Source organism: Rhinoderma darwinii, chromosome 4 (assembly GCF_050947455.1).
Source record: "Rhinoderma darwinii isolate aRhiDar2 chromosome 4, aRhiDar2.hap1, whole genome shotgun sequence".
NCBI classification, from domain to species: domain Eukaryota; kingdom Metazoa; phylum Chordata; class Amphibia; order Anura; family Rhinodermatidae; genus Rhinoderma; species Rhinoderma darwinii.
In genome coordinates this window covers 292,533,669-292,560,269 of record NC_134690.1, presented here as the reverse complement: position 1 = coordinate 292,560,269, position 26,601 = coordinate 292,533,669, and the positions used below count along the sequence as shown (strand labels likewise).

The window sequence follows — 26,601 nt, the reverse complement described above, 5'->3', positions numbered from 1 at the left end:
CAATAATATTTATGTTGTCTAAACGTTGTGCATATGGGCTTTAAGTGTGATTCCCAAATGGGTTACAGAATTATGTCAAAAATATGTTGTGCACCTGCATCTTCAAATTGTATTATTTCCACTTAAAGCGGAATTACAAATGATTACTTACCAGTATAAATGCCCATAAGAGTGTAACGTACATTATCTGTTACTTCTGCAATGGATTCTGTAGAGTTGCTAAATTTAGTACTTTGAAAGGGGCAGTTGCTTGCCCCACAGTGGATGTAGCTGGTATTTTCAGACAGCACTGCAAATAAAACAAAGGTGCAAATGTAACACAGCTAAATATTAAATAGTGCCTTAACTGTATGATTTGGAGAAGAGAGAGAAGACCGCCCAATTCAAGTACTATTTGTAGTCAAACTGAGTACTAAGGAAAGCTGTGAAATTGAAGACCAAACATTGTTCTAAGTAAATGAAACATTAAGCTATAGACATTTACACCCAGGTACCACATTCAACTGTATCCGCGTCCTCAGGGTTATTACTGTGTGGGGGCACGAAGGCAGGCACTGTTACGGTTTGAGGCAGAAAGGGGGCACTACTAATGTATGGGGCACAAAGAGAAGCACTATTACTGTGTTGGACCTAAAATGGTGGCACTATAAGAGCATGACGAGACGTGGCGGAGTTCTGCATACACTGTCCGCATCAATGCCGCACAGAATTTGCGTTGCAGATTCTGTTGCGGCTTTGCCTAAAATGGGCATTAAATTGATGCGGACAAGGCGTTGCGTATTCAGGTGAAGAGTGCTTCCCTTCTCCCTATCAGTGCAGGATAGAGAGAAGGGACAGCCCTTTCCCTAGTAAAAGTCAAAGAAATTCATACTTACCCGGCCGTGGCCTTGGTGACGCGTCCCTCTTCTGATATCCAGACCGACCTCCCTGGATGACGCGGCAGTCCATATGACCACTGCAGCCTGTGATTGGCCTGTGATTGGCTGCAGCCGTCACTTGGACTGAAACGTCATCCAGGGAGGTCAGACTGGAGGAAGAAGCAGGATGTTCTGGGTAGGTATGAACTTCTATTTTTTTACACGTTGATTTTTATTGTGAACGAAAGTCACTGTCCAGGGTGCTGAAACAGTTACTGCCGATCGTTTAACTCTTTCAGCACCCTGGACAGTGACTATCTCCTGACGTCGCCTAGCAACGCTCCCGTAATTACGGGTGCACACACGTAGTCACCCGTAATTACGGAAACCCCTTTGATTTCTATGGGCCTGCCCGTGCCGTAATAACGGCCCGTGATTATGGGCGTTTTTACGTTCGTGTGCATGGGGCCTCAGTCTGGCTGTAGACCTGGAAACACATAGGTCCAGCCAGAATGAAGAAATGTCATGTTAGTAAAACCAATACGCTACGCAGCACACATAACATCTGCGGACTTCATTGCGGAATTTTGACTCTCCATTGAAGTCAATGGAGAAATTCCGCAATGACTCCGCAACAAGTCCGCTACACGTCCGCAACAGCCAGTGTATGCTGCGGACACCAAATTCCGCACCGCAGCCTATGCTCCGCAGCGGAATTATCTGCAACGTGTAAACGAACCTAACTAAAAAGCTGTGGAAAGCAATGGAGAAACGTGTACGCTGCGGATTTCCGCAGCGGACTGTCCGCAGCGGAATTCCAGAGCAATTCCGCCACTTCTGGCCATGCCCTAAGGGTATGGTAAGAATAAGAAAAACTGCAGCACTCGAGTTTCCAAAAGGTGTTGGTCTTTATTTACCAAGCAATTAAACTGCAACGTTTCAACCCCTGTTGGGTCTTTGTCTTTGACAAACTCCTTTGACACCTTTTGGAAACTCGAGTGCTGCAGTTTTTCTTACTCTATGCAAGCTGTCCCTTTGGACCTGGGACATTTGTGCTGCGTGCACCATCCCTCGCTGGGATATTTTGCCTTTCTCCTCTGTGATATCGATTTGGTTGTGCTACTGATATCCTTTATACTATAAGGGTATGTTCACATGTAGCGCAAACACTGCGGATTTTCCGCAACAGATTTAATTTTGGGAAATTTGCAGCATATTACAGTACAGTTGATAAGTAGCAGTGTTGATAAGATTCGGACACTGCAAAAATATCAGCCGAAAAAACGTTTATAAATTGACATGTGGTGTGTTTTTTTAATCCGCAGCATGTCAATAATTGCTGCGGAACTGCTGCTCTACTTTTGCGGGTATTCCCCAATTAATTCAATGGGGAGGTAAAACCAACTACAGATAGCACATGTTGCAATTTTTGATACCACTGCAAAAATCACAACAAAGAAAAAGAAAATGCTTTATTTTCAATTAAAGTAATAAAAAAGGTTTATACTTACCCCCGGGTGTTGTCATAGTAATAGGTTATTCTGTTCTCTGTCCAGGCCCGACCTTGTGGGATGATTTGCAACGGTCACATAGTCTAGGCTGCAGCGGTCACATAGTCAGCTGCATCATTCCAGGAGGTCGGGCTGCATGGAGGACAGGGGGACATGTCACTATGTCAATAGAGAACGGGGTAAGTATTAACTGTCTGCCTGTCTTGTTTTTCAGCAGTATTTCCCCAGCAAAGATTCTGCCAGAAAAGCTGCACCACAATTTGTTGCGAAATTCTTTGCGGATTCCAAGGAGAATAGGCTATTGTATTTTATGCAGCATATCTGCCCTGTGTGAACTTAGCCTTACTGTGTAGGGCCTAAAAGGGAACACTTTTACTATGTGGAGCACAAAGAGAGTACATTTTACTATGTGGGGCATTATTACCATCTGATGCATTTTTACTGTCTGGTTCACTATCTATTTGGCATTATTGTTTTCAGGTGCACTATATATCTGGGACTAAAATTTTGGGGTCACTATTTGTGTGGAACTTTTATTTTTGGGCTAACTATAGTTACATACGTAGTTAATATGGTTGAAAAAGGCAATTGTCCATAAAGTTCATGAATGTGAATGAAGGAAAGGGAGAGGATAAAGGTAGGAAGTGAGGCAATAGCCTATCTAGTGGGGGGTGGCAGAGGGAGCTGTGGCCCCAGGCCCACCGAGATGGTGGGGCCCAGGGCCGGTCCCCCAGCAGTGGCGTGTCCCGGTTTCAACTTTATCTGCATCCTCAGGACGCAGATACAGTTAAATATAATGTTGGAGCAAGAAGCTGACGGCTCCGTGCTCCAGCATTTACGTGTACGGCTCGATAAACGGCTGAAAATAAGCCGTGTGAACATACCCATAGATGTACACAGCAGTCTCTGTCAGTGGAGCCGTTAGTCCAGCTGACTATCGGATTCAACTTACAGCAGCGGTATGCAGCTTCTATGTACCGTAAAGTGGACACATAATAGCTAGAGCACAAAAACGAAATAACATTTTTAACCCCTTCCCGACATTTGTCGTAAGTATACGACATGGAAAGCCAGTGCTACCCGCAAAATGTCGTATACCTACGCCAAATGTTTGGCACCGGCTCAGAAGCTGAGTCGGTGCCATAATCCCCGGATGTCAGCTGTATCTGACAGCTGACATCCGGCTGTAATGGCGGGGACCGAAATTAGCTTCGATCCCCGCCATTAGCCCCTTCAATGCAGCGTTCAAACGTGATCGCTACATTTAAGCTGTTTGCAGCTCATCGGAACCCCAGCAATGAAATTGCCGGGGTTCTGGTGGCTGCAATGGCAACCGGAGGCCTAATACTGGCCTCCCGGTCTGCCTAGCATGGAAGCCGGTCAAGATCCGCCCGGTGACGGAGCCTGATCTGTTCCGTAGCCGCCGGCAAGATGGCACCGGCTCAGGAGCTGATCCGGCGTCATTAGCGGTGGGAGTCAGCTGTATGTTACAGCTGACATCCAAATGTAATGGCAGGAACTGGAGCTAGCTCCGATCCCTGACATTAACCCCTTCGATGCAGCCACCGAAAGCGATCGCTACATCTTAGCGGTTGCTAGCAGATCGCCAGCCCTGACAGGCAATCAGGACTGGCGACTGCTGCTATGGCAACAGGAGACACAATGGCCTCCTGCTCTGCCATTATGGAGCGATTAGGCCCCGCCGGGAGGCGAAGCCTAATCGGCTTGCTGTCAGTGAACAACTGACAGATCTAATACATTGCACTACGTAGGTAGTGCAATGTATTAGAAAAAAATAAATCTGACAATTGGACTGTCAAGTCCCCTAGTGGGACTTGAGAAAAAAGTGTAAAAAAAAGTTTGAAAACCATAAAAGTTTAAAGTAATAAAATAAAACACAATCTCCCTTTTTCTCTAATCAAGTCCTTTATTATTGAAAAATAATAATAAACCATACCTATTTTGTATCGCCGCGACCGTAATGAGGTATCAAAATATTATATTACTTATTGCATGCGGTGAACAGTTTCTGTTTTTTGGTCACTTTGACCTATAAATATTGGAATAAAAAGTGATCAAAAAGACGCACGTATCCAAAAATGGAACCTATGAAAACTATAGCTCGTCTCTCAAAAAACAAGCCCTCATATAGCTCCGTCGACAAAAAAGTTAAAAAGTCATGATTCTCACAACTTGGCGACAGGAAAAATACATTCTTTTTACAAAAGTAATTTTATTGTGCAAAAAGTTGTAAAACATAAAAAAGTGCCATAAATTAGGTATCGCCAGAATCGTACTCACCCGCAGAATAAAATTAACAAGTAATTTATAACGCGTGGTGAACACTATATAAAAAAAACCTAAAAAAACGATGCCAGAATTGCGTTTTTTTTGTTTACCTGGCCTCCCAAAAAAATAGGATAAAAGGTACCAATAATAACTACAGCTCGTCCCGCAAAAAAAAAGCCCTCATACCACTACGTCTATGAAAAAATAAAATTAGTTATGGCTGAAAAAAGTCAGGAAATAAAAAATATGCAGTTGTGACGGCCCGAGGGGAACATTTCTTCTGTTTCAAGAGGCGATTTATCAAGGATCTAAAATTAGGGAACCAGGAAGGGGAGAGCCAAAACATATCTGCTGGAAGCGAGGGTGCCCGTATTATACCAGGACAACACTTTCCCAGCAAAATTCCCCAAGTTGCAAAGGTGCGGAGTGTGGACCAAAAGGGGATAAGAAAGGACGCCAAATATCAGTGCAACACCGGCTTGTGCAGAAAGGATTGCTTCACAGCGTAACACACATCTATGAATCATTTTAATGCTTTTTTAACCCATTATTATGCCACCTGACTATGCCCCTGATATTCTCTGCCCAGCTTACATGTACCCCCACATTATAAATGGAAACACCAGCAATAATCAAACAAACCTACTACCAAGCAAAATACGCTCTCCAAAAGCCAAATGGCGCTCCCTCCACTCTGAACCCTACAATGTGCCCAAACAGCAGTTTTCTTCCACATATGTGGAATCGTCATACCCGGGAGAACCCTTTTAACAATTTTTGGGGTGTGTGTCTCCAGTGGCATAAGCTGGGTATGACAATTGTCACTGAAATGGCATATCTAGGGAAAAATATAAATTTGCACCATCCGCAGTGCAATCATTTATGGAAAAGACCTGTGGGCTCACTACAGCCCTTAACCCCTTCCCGCGATTGGGCGTAACTGTACGTCCGAAAACCAAGTGATTTCCCGCAGACGGGCGTACAGTTATGCCCTGCAGATAAAGCGAGCACAGGAGCTGTGCGCGCTTTATCTTCAGCGGCTGTCAGCTGTTATACACAGCTGACATGCCGCTGCAATGGCTGCGATGGCTGTTACCGCCAATTGCAGCCATTTAACCCCTTCAATGCGGCTGTCAATGACGTCCACCGCATTGAAGTGGTTGACAGAGGGAGGGAGCTCCCTCTGTAACCCCCGGGCCCCCCGTGATGGATCGCGGGTGGTGATTGTTGCTATGGCAACCAGGAAGCCGTTAAATGAAGAATGACAGTTGCGATGCACTACACTACATAAGTAGTGCAGTGCATCGTACCGGGGATCAGAAGACCAGATCTTCATGTCCCCAGGTCAGTGTAAAAGAAAAAGTAAAAAATGTAAAAAAATGTGAAAGAAAAATAAATAAATAAAAGTTAATAAATAATAAATAAATAATAAAAACAACACTTGCCCTGTTTCCCTGATAAACTCCTTTATTATTAGAAAAAAAATGAAAATATGAAAAAAACGATATCACATTATTTTTACCGCACGGTGAACACCGTAACATTTTTTAATAAAAAACTATGACAGCATTTTATTTTTTGGTCATCTTGTCTCAAAAAAAATGTAATAAAAAGTGATCAAAAAGTTGCAAGTAACGTAAAATGGTACCAATAGAAACTACAGTTCGTCATGCATAAAACAAGCCGCCCCGCAGCGATATCAGCGAAAAAATAAAAAAGTTATGGCCGTCAGAAAATGGCGACACTAAAACATGATTTTTTTAGAAAAGAGTATTTTCATTGTGGGAACGTAGTGAAACGTAAAAAAACGATATCAATTTGGTGTTTCTGTAATCGTATCGCCCCGCAGAATAAAGTTAACATGTTGTTTATACAGCACGGTGAACACTTTAAAAAAAAACAAAAAAGACACGTGCTGGAATGGCTGTTTTTTGGTTTCCTCATCTCCCAAAAAATGGAATAAATAGTGATAAAAAAATCGCATGTACCCCAAAATGGAACCAATAAAAATTACAGCTCGTTCCACAAAAAACGCGCCCTCACACAGCTCCGTCACCGGAAAAATAACACGTTATGACTCTCAAAACGCAATGATGCAAAATTATTCTAGATGACGGCCCAGACTCATTTTTAGGTCCAGTAGAATTTCACTAAATATCCCACATCGTCATTTGCTAGACCCCACAGGTGGACCCGTAGATGCAGCGGAGATGAGGAAACTTTAGGGCCTTGTGCGGCTTATAGGGCTAGTGAAGAAGTCAAAGATTAGGCAACACTGGAGCGCAGATATTTTATATAATACCCCAAAACCCAGCCTGTGCATAAAGGATTGGTTCAAAGCGACCACACCAATCCATGGATTATTCATTCTCCCCATTATTACATCATCCTATTATGACCTGTTGCACTCCGCACAGATTACATATATCCTGATGTACTCCGCCAAGCTTACATATACCCTGATGTACTCCGCACAACTTACATATACCCTGTTGCACTCCGCCCAGCTCTTTCTGAGCTTGGTGGTTTAAGTGGCTTGTGAACTAAGTGGAGTTCTAAAACCGGATTGTGTTGCTGTACTTCTGTATTGTGTTGCTGTATTTCTGTATTCGTTCCAGCTGAACAGCTGACGAGGGGGAAGGGGTTAACTGGACACAGATTCGTTCCAGCTGAACAGCTGACGAGGGGGAAGGGGTTAACTGGACACAGATTCGTTCCAGCTGAACAGCTGACGAGGGGGAAGGGGTTAACTGGACACAGATTCGTTCCAGCTGAACAGCTGACGAGGGGGAAGGGGTTAACTGGACACAGGTGGTATAAATTAGTCAGCAGACCTCATTTTGAGCTTGCTCTTTCTGAGCTTGGTGGTTTAAGTGGCTTGTGAACTAAGTGGAGTTCTAAAACCGGATTGTGTTGCTGTACTTCTGTATTGTGTTGCTGTACTTCTGTATTGTGTTGCTGTATTTCTGTGTTTGTGAATCTGTTTTGATTGCTAGCAAATAGAAGATAGCAAAAACTCACACAATTTAAAAAAAAAAAATTTGTAAATTTTATTTTTTTTTTTTTCCCTTGCAGATTCGTTCCAGCTGAACAGCTGACGAGGGGGAAGGGGTTAACTGGACACAGGTGGTATAAATTAGTCAGCAGACCTCATTTTGAGCTTGCTCTTTCTGAGCTTGGTGGTTTAAGTGGCTTGTGAACTAAGTGGAGTTCTAAAACCGGAGTTGAAAAGAGGAGTTGAAGCCCCAGTAAGTACTCTTCTTTTTCTTTGACAATTGTTCGCTGTTTTGGTGTAACTTGGATAATGGATATCAAGATTGGAGGTTTTCTTCAGTGCACAGTTTGTCATATGTATACACGACTGGAGCCGGAGTTCCAGGGTGAATATCTCTGTGGCAGATGTGAGCATGTTGTTCACCTGGAAGCTCGTATTAGAGATCTGGAGGAGCAGAATGCAACACTGAGGAGGATAGACAATTTTGAGCGGAGCTTGCTGCTCACAGAGCATGCAGTTAGTGGGTTAGAACTGGAGGGTGAAGACATGGGTGAGCAGGATCAGGTAAGTAGCTGGGTTAATGTAGTTAGGGGCAGTAGAAAGGGGTCAAAGACAAGGAAGGCCGATCCGGTTTCTGGCATTCCAAGCAAAATTGCCAGGTTGGGTGATGATGCGAGGGTGTCAGTCTCAGAAAAGGCAGCCCTAGTTGATACTGATCTCCCTAACAGCCGGGAGAACAGCCCAGCTAGTAGTCGGCGGGATGGTAATGCAGGCAAGCCAAGACAATTGATAGTTGTAGGGGATTCTATAATCAGGAAGACGGATAGAATAATTTGTCGCCAAGACCGCCTCAACCGAATGGTTTGCTGTCTCCCTGGTGCCAGGGTTCGGCATGTGGTGGAACGGGTGGACAAATTGCTGGGAGGGGCTGGTGATGATCCAGCTGTCGTGGTCCATGTCGGTACCAACGACAGAATAAATGGTAGGTGGAGGAGCCTTAAGAATAATTTTAAAGAACTAGGCTACAAGCTGAAGGGAAGGACCTCCAAGGTTGTATTCTCAGGAATACTGCCTGTGCCATGCGCATCACAGGAAAGACAGCGGGAGCTTAGGGAGTTAAATGCATGGCTGAAGTCTTGGTGTAGAGGAGAAGGATTTGGGTTCCTAGAGCACTGGGCTGACTTTTCATTGGGGTACAAACTGTATTCTGCAGATGATTTGCACCTAAATGGAAGGGGGTCCGCTGTGCTGGGGGAGAGAATTCTAGCTGGGGTGGCGGAGTATTTAAACTAGGGCTGAGGAGGGAGGTCAATGTAGAAAAAAAAGGGGTAGCCAGGTTAGAGAGGGGTCAGACTATATTGGTGGGGGGAGAAACAGAATGTGGGGAGAGGACTAGACAACAAGATAAGGAGATCCTTTCGTTGCAAAACATCAGTGTAAATAAAAAGGACCGATTAATGTCAAATCACATTTCTGATAATAAAAGTGAAAAACTGACAGGCAAGTTAAAGTGTATGTTCACAAATGCCAGAAGTCTAGCAAGCAAAATGGGGGAGCTGGAGGCCTTGATACTGGAAGAAAATATAGATATAGTTGGTGTTGCTGAAACATGGCTGGACTCTTCACATGACTGGGCTGTAAATCTACAGGGTTTTACACTTTTTCGTAAAGACAGGACAAATAGGAAAGGTGGTGGTGTATGTCTGTATGTGAGAAGTGATATGAAGGCGAGTGTGAAAGAGACAATAGTGGGTGAAGACTGTGAGGAGGTTGAAACCTTGTGGGTGGAACTAGAAAAAGAGGTAAACACTGAAAAAATTACTTTTGGTGTAATCTATAGACCCCCCAATATAACTGAGGAGATGGAAGGTCAGCTATATAAACAGATGGAGCGGGCTGCACAGGCGGGTACTGTAGTGATAATGGGAGATTTTAATTTCCGGGATATTAATTGGTGTCATGGTTCGGCTTCAACTGCAAAGGGGAGACATTTCCTCAACCTGTTGCAGGAAAATTTTATGGGCCAGTTTGTGGAAAACCCGACTAGAGGTGAAGCTCTGTTGGATCTGGTCATTTCTAATAATGCAGATCTTGTTGGGAATGTCAATGTTCGTGAAAACCTCGGTAACAGTGATCATAATATAGTTACATTTTACCTATACTGTAAAAAACAAACGCAGGCTGGGAGGGCAAAAACATTTAATTTTAAGAAAGCCAATTTCCCCAGGATGAGGGCTGCAATTCAGGATATAGACTGGGAAGAACTAATGTCAAATAATGGAACAAATGATAAATGGGAGATTTTCAAATCTACTTTGAGTTATTATAGTGCAAAATTTATTCCTACAGGTAATAAGTATAAACGACTCAAATTAAACCCCAAATGGCTTACACCTTCTGTGAAAGGGGCAATACATGACAAAAAAAGGGCATTTAAAAAATACAAATCTGAGGGTACAGCTGTAGCCTTTGTAAAATATAAAGAGCTTAATAAAATCTGTAAAAATGTAATAAAATTAGCAAAAATACAAAATGAAAGGCAGGTGGCCAAGGATAGTAAAACAAATCCTAAAAAATTCTTCAAGCATATAAATGCAAAAAAGCCAAGGTCTGAACATGTAGGACCCCTAGATAATGGTAATGGGGAGTTGATCACAGGGGATCAAGAGAAGGCAGAGTTACTAAATGGGTTCTTTAGCTCTGTATATACAACAGAAGAAAGAGCAGCTGATGTAGCCGGTGCCAGTGCTGTTAATCTATCAGTTGATATACTGAATTGGATGAATGTAGAGATGGTCCAAGCTAAATTAAATAAAATAAATGTGCACAAGGCTCCGGGACCAGATGGGTTACACCCTAGAATTCTTAAAGAGCTTAGTTCAGTTATTTCTGTCCCCCTTTTCATAATATTCAGAGAATCTCTAGTGACTGGTATAGTGCCAAGGGACTGGCGCAGGGCAAATGTGGTGCCTATTTTCAAAAAGGGCTCTAGGTCTTCCCCGGGTAATTATAGACCAGTAAGCTTAACATCCATCGTGGGGAAAATGTTTGAGGGGCTATTGAGGGACTATATACAGGATTATGTGACAATAAATAGCATTATAAGTGACAGCCAGCACGGTTTTACTAAGGACAGAAGTTGTCAAACTAACCTAATCTGTTTTTATGAAGAGGTGAGCAGAAGTCTAGACAGAGGGGCCGCTGTGGATTTAGTGTTTTTAGACTTTGCAAAGGCATTTGACACTCTCCCCCATAGACGCCTAATGGGTAAATTAAGGACTATAGGTTTAGAAAATATAGTTTGTAATTGGATTGAGAATTGGCTCAAGGACCGTATCCAGAGGGTTGTGGTCAATGATTCCTTCTCTGAATGGTCCCCGGTTATAAGTGGTGTACCCCAGGGTTCAGTGCTGGGACCACTATTATTCAACTTATTTATTAATGATATAGAGGAAGGGATTAATAGCACTATTTCTATTTTTGCAGATGACACCAAGCTATGTAATATAGTTCAGACTATGGAAGATGTTCATGAATTACAGGCAGATTTAAACAAACTAAGTGTTTGGGCGTCCACTTGGCAAATGAAGTTTAATGTAGATAAATGTAAAGTTATGCATCTTGGTACCAACAACCTGCATGCATCATATGTCCTAGGGGGCGCTACACTGGCGGATTCACTTGTTGAGAAGGATCTGGGTGTACTTGTAAATCATAAACTCAATAACAGCATGCAGTGTCAATCAGCTGCTTCAAAGGCCAGCAGGATATTGTCGTGTATTAAAAGAGGCATGGACTCGCGGGACAGGGATGTAATAATGCCACTTTACAAAGCATTAGTGAGGCCTCATCTAGAATATGCAGTTCAGTTCTGGGCTCCAGTTCATAGAAAGGATGCCCTGGAGTTGGAAAAAATACAAAGAAGAGCAACGAAGCTAATAAGGGGCATGGAGAATTTAAGTTATGAGGAAAGATTGAAAGAATTAAACCTATTTAGCCTTGAAAAAAGAAGACTAAGGGGGGACATGATTAACTTATATAAATATATTAATGGCACATACAAAAAATATGGTGAAATCCTGTTCCTTGTAAAACCCCCTCAAAAAACAAGGGGGCACTCCCTCCGTCTGGAGAAAAAAAGGTTCAAGCTGCAGAGGCGACAAGGCTTCTTTACAGTGAGAACTGTGAATTTATGGAATAGCCTACCGCAGGAGCTGGTCACAGCAGGGACAGTAGATGGCTTTAAAAAAGGGTTAGATAATTTCCTAGAACAAAAAAATATTAGCTCCTATGTGTAGAAATTTTTCCTTCCCTTTTCCCTTCCCTTGGTTGAACTTGATGGACATGTGTCTTTTTTCAGCCGTACTAACTATGTAACTATGTAACTATGTAACATATAGCCTGATGTACCCGCACATATTACATATACCCTGATGTACTCCGCACAGCTTATATATAGCCTGATGTACCCGCGCATATTACATATACCCTGATGTACTCCACAGTTTACATATATCCTGATGTACTCCGCCCAGCTTACATATACCCTGATGTACTCCGCCCAGCTTACATATACCCTGATGTACTCTGCCCAGCTCACATATGCCCCCACATTATAAGCTGAAAAACCACTAATACAAATGATGGTCCAACTGAGACTGGCAGTGTGCCCAAACGGCAATTTATGACCACATATGGGGTATTCTGGAGAACCCGCTTAACAATTTATGGGATGTGTGTCTACGGTGGTACAAGCTGGGCACAACACATTGGGCACTTAAATGGCATATTTGTTGAAAACAGCCATTTTCAATCTGCAACATCTATAGTTTACTCATTTTTGCAAAACACTTGTGCGGTCAAAATGCTCACTACACCCCTAGATCAATTCTTTGAGGGATCTAGTTTCCAAAATGGGGTAACCACTGTACTGGTACTATAGCTCAATGCAACATGGTGTCAAAAAACGAATCTTGAAAAATCTCCACTCCAAATACTAAATGGCGCTCCTTCCCTTTAGAGCTGTGTGTCCAAATAGCAGTTTATGACCACGTGTGGGGTATTTCCGTACTCTAAAGATGTTGCTTTACAAATGTTATGGTGCTTTTTCTCCTTTATTTGTTGAGAAAATGAAAAATTTTTAACTAATGCTACGTCTTATTGGAAAATAATGGAATTTTTCATTTTCACTGCCCATTTCTAATAAAATCTGTGAGACACCTGTGGGGTCAAAATGCTCACTACACCCCTAGATGAATTCCTCAATGGGTGTAGTTTGCCAAATGGAGTCACTTTTGGGTAGCTTCCACTGTACTGCTACCTAAGGGGCTTTGCAAAAGCGACATGGCGCAGAAAAACCAATCCAGCAAAATCTGCTCTCCAAAAGCCAAATGGCGCTCCTTCCCTTCTGAGCCCTGATGTGTATTCATACAGTACTTTATTACCACATATGGGGTATTTCCGTACTCTGGAGAAGTTGCTTTACAAATGTTATGGTGATTTTTCTCCTTTATTTGATGAGAAAATGAAACATTTTTACCTAAAGCTACGTCTTAGTGGAAAAAAAATTAATTTTTCATGTTTACTGCCCAATTCTAATGAAATCTATGAAACACCTGGGGGGTTAAAATTCTCACTACACCCCTAGTTGAATTCCTCAAGGGGTGTCGTTTCCTAAATGGAGTCACTTTTGGGAGTTTCCACTGTTCTGGTACCTTATGATACTTTACAAATGCGACATGGTGCCGAGAAATCAAACCAGCAAAATCTGTACTTCAAAAGCTAAATCGCGTGCCTTCCCTTCTGAGTCCTGCCGCTTCCCCAAACAGCCGTTTATGACCACATGTTGGGTATTTCCGTACTCTGGAGAAGTTGCTCTACAAATGTTGGGGTGCTTTTCATCATTTATTTGTAGAAAAAAATAAAAATTTTGAGGTAAAGCTACATCTTATTGGAAAATAATGTAATTTTTAAATTTCACTGCCCAATTCTAATGAAATCTATGAAACACCTGTGGGGTAAAAATGCTCATTACACCCCTAGATGAATTTCTCAAGGGGTGTAGTTTCCTAAATGGAGTCACTTTCGGGAGTTTCCACTGTTCTGGTACCTTATGATACTTTACAAATGCGACATGGTGCCGAGAAATCAAACCAGCAAAATCTGTACTTCAAAAGCTAAATCGCGTGCCTTCCCTTCTGAGTCCTGCCGCTTCCCCAAACAGCCGTTTATGACCACATGTTGGGTATTTCCGTACTCTGGAGAAGTTGCTTTACAAATGTTGCGGTGCTTTTCATCATTTATTTGTAGAAAAAAATAAAAATTTTGAGGTAAATCTACATCTTATTGGAAAATAATGTAATTTTTAAATTTCACTGCCCAATTCTAATGAAATCTATGAAACACCTGTGGGGTCAAAATGCTCATTACACCCCTAGATGAATTCCTCAAGGGGTGTAGTTTCCTAAATGGAGTCACTTTTGGGGGGTTTCCACTGTACTTGTACCTTAGGAGCTTTACAAATGCAACATGGTGCCGAGAAATGAATCCAGCAAAATCAGCGCTCCAAAAGCTAAATGGCGTGCCTTCCCTTCTGAGTCCTGCTGCTTCCCCAAACAGCCGTTTATGACCACATGTTGGGTATTTCCGTACTCTGGAGAAGTTGCTTTACAAATGTTGGGGTGCTTTTCATCATTTATTTGTTGAAAAAATTAAAAATGTTGAGGTAACGCTATATGGTATTAGAAAATAATGTAATTTTTCATTTTCACTGCCCAATTCTAATGAAATCTATGAAACACCTGTGGGGCCAAAATTCTCACTACACCCCTAGATGAATTCCTCAAGGCATGTAGTTTCCAAAATGGGGTATTTTTGGGGGTGTTTCCTTTGTTTTGGCACCACAAGACCTCTTCTAAGCTGACATGGTGCCTGAAATATAATCTAAGAAAAGGAAGGCCCTAAAATCCTCTATGTGCTCCTTTGCTTCTGAGGCTGGTATTTCAGTCCAGTAGCGCACTAGGGCCACATGTGGAATATTTCTAAAAACTGCAGAATCAGGGCAATAAATATTCAGTTGTGCTTCTCCGGTAAAATACTTCAGTATTACAGGAAAAATTTATTAAAATTGAATTTTTGCAAAAAAAATGAAATTTGTAAATTTCCCCGCTACTTTGCTTTAATTCCTGTGAAACGCCTAAAGGGTTAAAAAAAACTTTCTGAATGCTGTTTTAAATACTTTGAGGGGTGCAGTTTTTAAAGTGGGGTGATTTGTGGAGGTTTCTAATATATAAGGCCCTCAAAGCCACTTGATAACTGAACTGTTCCCTAAAAAAATGGGTTTTTGAAATTTTCTTGAAAATGTGAGAAATTGCTGCTAAACTTCTAAGCCTTGTAACGTCCTAGAAAAATAAAAGCATGTTCAAAAAATGATGCCAATCTAAAGTAGACATATCGTAAAAGTTAGCTAGTAACTATTTTGTGTGGTATAACTATCTGCCTTACAAGCAGATACATTTGAATTTAGAAAATGCTAATTTTTTGCAAATTTTCTCTCAATTTTGGTGTTTTTCACACAGAAATATTGAATATATCGACCAAATTTTTTCACTAACATAAAGTACAATATGTCACGAGAAAACGATCTCAGAATCGCTTGGATAGGTAAAAGCATTCCCGAGTTATTACCACATAAAGTAACACACGTCAGATTTAAAAAATGAGGCTCTGTCATTTGGTCCAAAAGTGGCTCAGTCCTGAAGGGGTTAATAAATACCTTGATGGGTGAAGTTACCAAATGGGGTCACTTCTCAGGGGTTTCTTTTTATTATTTCACATCTGAGCCTCTGCAGTTGTGAACCAATACTTTGTAAATCGCCAAATTAGGCCTCAATTTTTCATGATACGCTTTCACTCCTGAGCCTGGTCGAATGTCCAGGCAAAAGATTAGTGCCCCCATAGGGTGTTTCTAAAACCGGGAAACACCGCATAATAATTAGAGAGCTGTCTTGTTATGGTGTCACAAGCTGGGCACCACATATTGGCATATCTATGGGGACAAATCCAATTTTCACTCTGCAACATCGAGTGTACACTAATTTCTACAGAACACCTGCAGGGTTAAAATGCTCACTACACCCCTAGGTAAATTAATTGAGGGGTGTAGTTTCCAAACTTGGGTCACTTCTGGGGGTTTTCCACTGTTTTGGGCCCACAGGCGCCCAGCAACCAATCCAGCAACATCTGTGTAAAGGATCTGCCATGCACAGCTTCTGCGTCAACGCCCATAGGTAATCAGTCTGCACCTGCTTCTATGTCTGTGAGACTGACTCCATCTTCCACCACTCAGGGAGGCAGGCTTAGGAGTGGAAGAGCCTACCACATCCTGGCCAGACGGAGCTAGCTCCCGCCCTCTGTCTTTTTATACCTGCCTTTCCTGTTCCTCCTTGCTTGTGATTCTTCTCTGTTGGTTTCCTGGCCCTGCTGCAGCTTCTTGAACTATTTGTCCCTGCTTCATATTGACCCCGTCTTACTGACTACTCTCCTGCTCTGCGTTTGGTACCTCGTACACTCCTGGTTTGACTCGGCTTGTTCACTACTCTCCTGCTCTGCGTTTGGTACCTCGTACACTCCTGGTTTGACTCGGCTCGTTTACTACTCTTGTTGCTCACGGTGTTGCCGTGGGCAACTGCCCCTTTTCCCTTAGCTTCTGTGTACCCTTGTCTGTTTGTCTGTCGTGCACTTATTGAGCGTAGGGACCGTCGCCCAGTTGTAACTCGTCGCCTAGGGCGGGTCGTTGCAAGTTAGCAGGTACTGAGTGGCGGGTAGATTAGGGCTCACTTGTCTGTTTCCCTACCCCCGTCATTACAAAATCACAAGCCCATATACCTAGTCTACCCTGGTCCCTGACACTACTATGGACCCCCTTGAGACCCTGGCCCAGCAAATGCAGGGTCTCTCCCTACAGGTCCAGGCCCTGGCTCAGAGGGTCAACCAGCCTGATGCTACCATGTTAGTGCCCCTCACCTCACCTCTTGAACCCCACCTCAAGTTGCCTGACCGGTTCTCAGGGGACCGGAAGACTTTTCTCTCCTTTCGGGAGAGTTGTAGGCTCTATTTTCGCTTAAAGCCCCACTCCTCAGGTTCTGAGAGCCAGCGGGTGGGTATAATTATGTCCCGGCTCCAGGAAAGGCCCCAAGAATGGGCCTTCTCCTTGGCTCCTGACGCCCCTGAACTTTCCTCCGTTGATATTTTCTTTTCTGCTCTCGGACTCATTTATGACGAGACTGACAAGACTGCCTTTGCCGAGAGTCAGCTGGTGACCTTACGTCAGGGTAAGAGACCTGTTGAGGAGTATTGCTCTGACTTTAGAAAGTGGTGCATAGCTTCTCGGTGGAATGACCCTGCCTTAAGTTGTCAGTTTAGGTTGGGTCTGTCGAACGCCCTGAAAGACCTGCTAGTTAGTTATCCCTCTTCTGACTCCCTTGACCAGGTTATGGCTTTAGCGGTACGACTTGACCGACGTCTCAGGGAACGATGATTTGAACGTCTTTGTGTTTTCACCTCTGACTCCCCCATGATGCCTCCCGAGGTTCCGTTGCTCCGTTCTTCCTCGCAAGACTCGGAGGTACCTCTGCAACTCGGGGCCTCCGTGTCCCCCCAACAACGTAAAGAGTTCCATAGGAAGAATGGTCTCTGCTTCTACTGTGGGGATGACAAGCATCAAGTAAACAACTGTCCTAGGCGTAAGAACAAGCAGCCGGAAAACTTCCGCGCCTAAGTGATCATCGGGGAGGTCACTTGGGCGCACAGGTATTTCCCGTACATATGAAACGTAATAAAGTCTTGCTTCCCTTTCAGGTCTCTTTTGGTGGTAGGTCTGCTACCGACAGTGCCTTCGTGGATTCAGGGTCTTCTGCTAATATCATATCTGTGGAATTTGCTATGTCTCTAGCTATGCCTTTGATTGATTTGCCTAAACCTGTCCCGGTAGTGGGTATCGACTCCACTCCTCTTGCTAATGGTTATTTTACACAGCATACCCCTGTTTTTGAACTCCTTGTTGGCTCCATGCATTTGGAGCAGTGCTCTGTACTGTTAATGCAGGGATTATCGTCCGATTTGGTTTTAGGCCTTCCCTGGTTGCAGTTGCATAATCCCACGTTTGACTGGAATACTGGGGATCTTACCAAATGGGGTAATGAATGCTTGATGTCATGTTTTTCTGTTAATTCTATTTCTCCCCCTGAGGAGATGAACACGCTACCTGAGTTTGTTCAGGACTTCGCTGATGTTTTCTCTAAGGAGGCCTCCGAAGGGTTACCTCCTCATAGAGAATACGATTGCGCAATCAATTTGGTACCAGGAGCTAAGCTCCCTAAGGGTAGGATATTTAATCTCTCTTGTCTCGAATGTGAAGCCATGAGAGAGTATATCCAGGAATGCCTGGCCAAGGGTTACATTCGCCCCTCTTCTTCTCCGGTAGGTGCTGGCTTCTTCTTCGTAGGGAAGAAGGATGGTGGTCTTAGGCCATGCATTGACTACCGAAACTTGAATAAGGTCACTGTAAGGAACCAGTATCCCCTTCCTTTGATTCCTGATCTCTTTAATCAGGTTCAGGGGGCCCAATGGTTCTCTAAGTTTGATCTACGGGGGGCTTATAACCTTATGCGCATCAAAGAGGGGGATGAGTGGAAGACTGCGTTTAACACGCCCGAAGGTCATTTCGAATACCTCGTCATGCCCTTTGGGTTGTGTAATGCTCCCGCGGTCTTCCAGAATTTCATAAATGAGATTTTAAGAGACTACCTGGGGGTATTTATTGTAGTGTACCTTGATGACAAACTTGTGTTTTCCAAGGACTGGTCCTCCCACATTGAGCATGTCAGGAAGGTGCTCCAGGTCCTTGGGGAAAACAAACTGTTTGCGAAGACCGAAAAATGTGTGTTTGGGGTGCAGGAGATACCATTTTTGGGTCAAATCCTCACTCCTCATGAATTCCGCATGGACCCTGCCAAGGTCCAGGCTGTGGCGGAATGGGTCCAACCTGCCTCCCTGAAGGCGTTACAGTGCTTCCTGGGGTTCGCTAATTATTACAGGAGATTTATTGCTAACTTCTCGGTCATCGCTAAGCCTCTTACGGATCTCACTCACAAAGGTGCTGATCTCCTCCACTGGCCTCCGGAGGCTGCCCAGGCTTTTGAGGTTCTTAAGAAGTGCTTTATCTCGGCCCCGGTGCTGGTTCAGCCCAACCAAATGGAGCCATTTATCGTGGAGGTTGACGCGTCCGAGGTGGGAGTGGGGGCTGTCTTGTCCCAGGGTACCAGGTCCCTCGCCCATCTCCGTCCCTGTGCCTACTTCTCCAGGAAGTTTTCGCCCACTGAGAGTAACTATGATATTGGCAACCGCAAACTCTTAGCCATTAAATGGGCATTTGAAGAGTGGCGCCACTTCCTGGAGAGGGCTAGGCACCAGGTAACGGTCCTTACCGACCACAAGAATCTGGTTTTCCTAGAATCTGCCCGGAGGCTAAACCCGAGACCAGCTCGATGGGCGTTATTTTTTACCAGATTCAACTTCTTGGTTACCTATGGGCTGGGTCTAAAAATATTAAGGCTGATGCACTGTCGCGTAGCTTCATGGCCAGCCCTCCTTCAGAGGAAGATCCTGCTTGTATTTTGCCTCCAGGTATAATCATTTCCTCTATTGATTCTGATTTAGTCTCTGAAATTGCGGCTGATCAAGGGTCAGCTCCCGGGAGCCTTCCTGAGAACAAGCTGTTTGTTCCCCTGCAATTCCGGCTTAGGGTACTTAGAGAAATCATGACTCCGCACTATCTGGTCATCCAGGCATCCTGGGTACCAAGCACTTCATTGCCAGAAACTATTGGTGGCCTGGGTTGGCTAAAGATGTTAAGGCCTACGTCGCCGCTTGTGAAGTTTGTGCTAGGTCCAAGACTCCCAGGTCCCGACCAGCGGGCTTACTACGTTCTTTGCCCATTCCCCAGAGACCTTGGACCCATATCTCCATGGATTTTATCACCGATTTGCCTCCATCTCAAGGCAAGTCGGTGGTGTGGGTTGTAGTAGACCGCTTCAGTAAGATGTGCCACTTTGTGCCCCTCAAGAAACTACCCAATGCTAAAACGTTAGCTACCTTGTTTGTCAAACACATCCTGCATCTCCATGGGGTCCCTGTCAATATTGTTTCTGACAGAGGGGTGCAATTTGTTTCATTGTTTTGGAGAGCCTTCTGTAAAAAGTTGGAGATTGATCTGTCCTTCTCCTCTGCCTTCCATCCTGAAACTATTGGCCAAACTGAGAGGACTAATCAGTCTCTAGAACAATATTTAAGGTGATTTATCTCTGACTGTCAATATAATTTGGTCTCATTCATTCCCCTCGCCGAATTTTCCCTTAATAACCGGGTCAGTAACTCGTCAGGGGTCTCCCCCTTTTTCTGTAATTTTGGGTTTAATCCACGGTTCTCCTCCGTTTCACCTGGTAGTTCCAACAATCCCGAGGTAGAGGTCGTTCATCGGGAACTGTGCATAGTCTGGGCCCAGGTTTAGAAGAACCTAGAGGCGTCCCAGAGCATACAAAAAACTCAGGCAGATAGAAGACGTTCTGCTAACGCCTTGTTTATGGTCGGGGATCTGGTGTGGCTATCGTCCAAAAATTTGCGCCTTAAAGTCCCGTCCAAGAAGTTTGCTCCCCGGTTTATAGGGTCGTACAAGGTCATTGAAGTCCTCAATCCTGTCTCCTTCCGACTGGAGTTGCCCCCATCTTTTCGAGTACACAACGTGTTTCATGCCTCCCTCCTTAAACGCTGCTCCCCGTCCTTGGCTCCCTCGAGGAAACCTCCGGTACCTGTTCTCACCCCTGAGGGGGTAGAATTCGAGGTGGCCAAGATTGTGGACAGCAGGATGGTCCAAGGCTCCCTCCAGTACCTGGTCCATTGGAGAGGATACGGGCCTGAGGAGAGGATTTGGGTACCCGGCCGGGATGTTCACGCTGGGATATTGGTCAGGAGGTTTCACCTTCGTTTCCCCAATAAACCAGGTCCACTTAGAAAGGCTCCGGTGGCCCCTCATAAAAGGGGGGGTACTGTAAAGGATCTGCCATGCACAGCTTCTGTGTCAACGCCCATAGGTAATCTGTCTGCACCTGCTTCTATGTCTGTGAGACTGACTCCATCTTCCACCACTCAGGGTGGCAAGCTTAGGAGTGGAAGAGCCTATCACAGCCTGGCCAGACGGAGCTAGCTCCCGCCCTCTGTCTATTTATACCTGCCTTTCCTGTTCCTCCTTGCTTGTGATTCTTCTCTGTTGGTTTCCTGGCCCTGCTGCAGCTTCTTGAACTATTTGTCCCTGCTTCATATTGACCCCGGCTTACTGACTACTCTCCTGCTCTGCGTTTGGTACCTCATACACTCCTGGTTTGACTCGGCTTGTTCACTACTCTCCTGCTCTGCGTTTGGTACCTCGTACACTCCTGGTTTGACTCGGCTCGTTTACTACTCTTGTTGCTCACGGTGTTGCCGTGGGCAACTGCCCCTTTTCCGCTTAGCTTCTGTGTACCCTTGTCTGTTTGTCTGTCGTGCACTTATTGAGCGTAGGGACCGTCGCCCAGCTGTACCCCGTCGCCTAGGGCGGGTCGTTGCAAGTAGGCAGGGACTGAGTGGCGGGTAGATTAGGGCTCACTTGTCTGTTTCCCTACCCCCGTCATTACAATCTGCATTCCAAATGGCGCTCCTTCCCTTCTGAGCCCTGCCGTGTGCCTAAACAGCAGTTTATGACCACATATGGAATATTGCCGTACTTGGGAGAAATTGCTTTACAAATGTTGGGTTCTTTTTTTCCTTTATTTGTTGAGAAAATGAAATTGTTTGCGCTAAAGCTACGTCTTATTGAAGAAAAAGGATTGTTTTTATTTTCACTGCCCAATTCTAATAAATTCTATGAAACATCTGTGGGGTCAAAATGCTTACTACACCCCTAGATGAATTCCTCAAGAGGTGTAGTTTCCTAAATGGAGTAACTTTTTGGGCGTTTTCATTGTTTTCTCCCCTCAGGGGCTTTGCAAATGTGACATGGCCTCCGCAAACCATTCCTGCTAAATTTGAGCTCCAAAAGCCAAATAGCGCTCTTTCCCTTCTAAGCCCTGCCGTGTGTCCAAACAGATGTTTATTACCACATGTGGGGTATTGTTTTACTTGGGAGAAATTGCTTTACAAATTTTGCAGTGCTTTTTCTCCTTTCGTCCTTGTGGAAATGAAAAAAAAAAATCGCTAAACCTACATATTCTTTGAAAAAATTTAGATTTTCATTTTCACGGCCTACTTCCAATAATATCTGTACAAAACCTGTGCTGTCAAAATACTCACTATACCCCTAGATAATTTCCTTGCGGTGTGTAGTTTCCCAAATGGGGTCACTTTTGTCGGATTTTCACTGTTTTGTCACCGCAAGAGCCCTTCAAACCTGACATGGTGCCTAAAATTTATTCTAATAAAAATAAGGCCCCAAAATCCACTAAGTGCTCCTTTGCTTCTGAGGCCAGTGCTGCAGTCCAATAGCACGCTAGCGCCACACGTGGGATATTTCCAAAAACTGCAGAACATGGGCAATAAATATTGAGTTGCATTTCTCTGTTAAAACCTTCTGTGTTATAAAAAAAATTGTATTAAAAATGTATTTCTGCAAAAAAATATGAAATTTGTAAATTTCACCTCTACTTTGCTTGAATTCCTGTGAAATGTCTAAAGGGTTAAGACATTTTCTAAATGCTGTTTTGATTACTTTGAGCGGTAAGGTTTTTAAAATGGGGTGACTTTTTGGGAGTTTCTAATATATAAGCCCCTCAAAGACACTTCACATCTGAACTGGCCCCTGTAAAAATAGCCTTTTGAAATTTTCTTGAAAATGTGAGAAATTGCTGCTAAAGTTCAAAGCCTCGTAACGTCCTAGAAAAATAAAAGGATGTTCAAAAAACGATGCCAATCTAAAGTAGACATATGGGGGATGTTAATTAGGAACAATTTTGTGTGTTATAACTGCCTGTCTTACAAGCCGATACATTTAAATTGAGAAAAATGCAAATTTTTGCAATTTTTCGCTACATTTTGGTGTTTTTCACAATTAAATACTAAACATATCGAGCTAATTTTGCCAGTAACTTAAAGTCCAATGTGTCATGAGAAAACAATCTCAGAATCGCTTGGATAGGTAAAAGCATTCCGAAGTTATTACCACATAAAGTGAAACATGTCAGATTTGAAAAATGAGGCTTTGTCAGGAAGGTCAAAAGTGGCCACAGAGGGAGGGGTTAATAAGTGTCTATTAGAAAAATGTTTCTAAACACAAAACACAAATAATAAATAATAATAATATTTTTTTTTTTTTTAAAAGGCTACAATAGTTTACATAGATTTAATAGATTGACCACTTGGTTGAAACTGGATAAAAATAAGTATATGAAATAGAAAGCTATTTTTATTTAACTAAAGCATATATTTACCTTTTGTAGTATTATGTTCAAGCACCAATGATGAAATTAGATTACCCCAGATCGAAGATGTCTGATATATTAGAAAAAATATTCCAAAGTACTGGTTCACAACATCCATTTTTTCTTTACCCAGCTGATTTGCATACCTAATTCCACTGGTAGTGATATATGTGCATTTTGCTGGCCATAACAATCCACCTCCAAATCCAAGAATTGCTGAGGTGATTATTAAACTGTACCTGAAATCAAATAAAAATAAGAGACTAGGGTATAATATGTATTTCTACTATAAAAAAAAACTTTATTGTATTGTTGTATACTTCTAAGTTTGCTATTAAACATGATTTTATGCTTGAGCCACTGGAAACACTGTGTTTTAGCTCTATGTTTAACATGTACAGCACTTAAACTTATCCATTGGGCTCCATTCAGATGGAAGCCAAAAGAGTGTTCCTCTGTGCCTCTGTCGGGTGGTTTACGTCGGGTATACTGTTTATTTGGCTAGGTAGAATAACGTAGACAACTATGTTATACTATCCAGAGGCATCCAGCAACAAAAACTGTAATGTTTAACAGATGCCATAACATCCTATGGGTGTTGGATGCCACTTATTGGCATCCATCACTGGCCGCCGTTAAACGTATTCGTCGTGAAGCACCAGTGACGTAACGTTCCCCCTCTCCAGCCGACAGCTCTGAGCTGCTCAGAGAAGCTATCTCCAAAACTGTGCCAGAGAAACATGCATCCGCCCAGCCTAGCCACCATAGCCACCCACACGGTGACCTGATTATCCGCCTATGGATGTAGCCATCTTTATTTTGACATATCAATGAGGGAGGCTAGACATGGACCACACATCCACTATATACTATGATCAATTGCGGCTAGGTAAAATTATTAAACATGAACGAGAGGTTCTTTGTAAAATTTTGATCAAATTGTATGCAAGCCCACTTGCCACTTCACGTCGACCTCTTAAAATTGTGTCCCTACTCTATCGGTTGCCGCACCGTGTGGAGGTCACCGCCATTGCAGCACCGCTCCTGCAGAGGGAGCAACCCAGAGGCCCAAAAGCACCCATGCCATATGGCCAAGCCAATCCTCCTTGGCTCTGGGCCATGTCCCCCCACAAGTGCAGCACCACAGCAACAGACACCACCCCACAGTAGCACAACAAGTGAACAGATGGAATAAGCTCACCTTACCATGCGCCCCCAGTGGACAACTGAGAGTACAAGCAGGAGCAGTTTATCACTATTTACATAGTGATAAATAAATATACAGCGTAGCAATAAGGAACTACATGTCCCGGCATAACCAATAAATAAATACACAGTGGAGCAGAACAGCAGGGCTGATGTATTGTCACACGGGCAGGCTGTGCAGGAGGGCAGACTTCAGAATGTATCAGTAGTCCGGCAGCGCTAAGCATGAGTTTCAGTTTGCTGCATGTGATCATCTATTGTGTCTGCAGGCACAGCACACTCCTGCCTTGTGCTGAGGATGCGGGATGCAGAGCAAGAGCAAACACGGACAGTACTGCCCTGTGCAAGAAGTTTAACCCCTTTCAGTGCCAACAAAACCGCAATAAGGCATTTTGTATTCTTTATATTTAGAACATAGGTATATAATTAAAGAATGCACATGTGCCACTCACAACACTGTCCACATACTGCACATGCGCCACCCACATGCTGCACACATGCCACCCATATGCTGAACACATGCCACCCACACACTGGACCCATGCTGTACATGTGCCACCTAAAGCCAGGGCACATGCTGCATATGCATCACTTACACATAGAACAAATGACATAATGACACACATGCACCACTCAAAAATAGAATGCACAAGTGTCATTTATACATCACTCACACATAGTTACATAGTTGCAAAGTTACATAGGTTGAAAAAAGACATAGGTCCATCAAGTCCAACCTTTCTCAATAAATGACCCATCATTCATTGCTTGATTAATTATAACCATAAATGCCATTTGTCAGTAAATAAGCATCTAGCCCTTTTTTAAATGCTGACATCGTATCTGCATCACTCTGCCTACCTCTTGGGGTAGGGCATTCCATAGTTTGCCTACTCTAACTGTAAAGAACCCTTTCCTATATTAATGCCTGAAACGTCTTTCTTCAACACGCAATGAATGTCCCCTGGTCCTTTTTAGTGTCCTTGGAAAGAACAGATTACGTGCTAGTTAATTGTATTGACCACACATATACTTATACATTTTAATAAGATCACCTCTAAGACGTCTTTTTTTCAAGCTGAACAAGCCCAATTTTTCTTGAATCCATGCTGGTTATCAGTTATTAGAATTTTCTCCACTTTATACTTTTGCAGTTCATCTCTTAGAATACCCTCAACTATTTTACGTACCACAGATGTCAAACTTACTGGATGGTAGTTACTCGGTTCCACCTTCTTACCTTTCTTAAATATTGGTACATCATCCATCCTCCAATTCTCCGGCACTGATCCTGTTATAAGAGTCTAAGAAGATGACATACAATGGCCTGTCCAGTACTGAGTTCAATTCCCTTAATACCGTGGATGAAAGCCGTCTGGGCCAGGGGCTTTATCAATATTTAGTTTGCTCAGACGTAACTGTACTTCCTCCTGTGTCAAGTAGGTAATATTGCGTGGGGAACCTTTATCGCTGTCCCCCTGAATATACAGAGGAAAAGTATGTCTTTAATATCTCAGCCCTCCCTTTGTCCTCTACAATTATATTCCTATGCTCATCTTTAAGGGGGCCAATATTAGATTTTTTTTGTTATTGGCATTAATATATTTACAATTTTTTGGGGGATTCATTTTTATGTCGTTAGCTAGTTTTGGTTTTCTGGATATAACTTTGCTAACTTGATTTAATTTTTACATTTCTTATTGAGATCTTTGTAATTCTGGAATGTTTTTGCTGAGCCTTTAGCCTTCAATATTTTGAATGCTTTTTGTTTTTGTTATATTCAGTAAATCTCCATTCATCCATATTGGTCTCCTTTTATTCCTAGACATTTTGTTACCAGAGGGTATAAACTTACTACACGATTCATGTACTATACATGTGAAAATTCCCCATTTAGCTTCAGTATCCCTATTTACCATTACATGATCCCAGTCAACACGACTAAGTGCTTCCCTCAGTCGATTGAATTTTGCTTTCCTAAAATTTAAGGTTTTTGTTGCTCCACTCTCTACTGTTTAATTTGAAAATCCACACACTCATAGGACACATGCAGCACGTGCGCCACTCAGATAGCACATATGACGCATATGCGCCATGCACATACCACACAGTTCACATACCACACACTGACCATTACACATCAATCAATCAAACTAACCAGGTCCCTTTTTTCCAATTGGTAAACCCTGGTAGAATGCCCTCATGCTGCACCAAAACCTTGCCCTCTAGTCAGGTTA

At 43.2% G+C, this 26,601-nt stretch overlaps 1 protein-coding gene across 1 annotated transcript in view; it reads right to left on the bottom strand.

Moving 5' to 3' along the window:
• The window catches only part of LOC142760542 (protein unc-93 homolog A-like), a 162,462-nt gene that overhangs the window by 76,357 nt on the left and 59,504 nt on the right, over positions 1 to 26,601 (bottom strand). Inside the window, exons 3-4 of the mRNA XM_075863734.1 lie at positions 23,168 to 23,397; positions 152 to 289 (exon numbers count right to left, since the gene is read on the bottom strand). Of these exons, the coding sequence (XP_075719849.1) occupies positions 152 to 289; positions 23,168 to 23,397 (368 nt within the window). The remainder of the gene's footprint in view (positions 1 to 151; positions 290 to 23,167; positions 23,398 to 26,601) is intronic.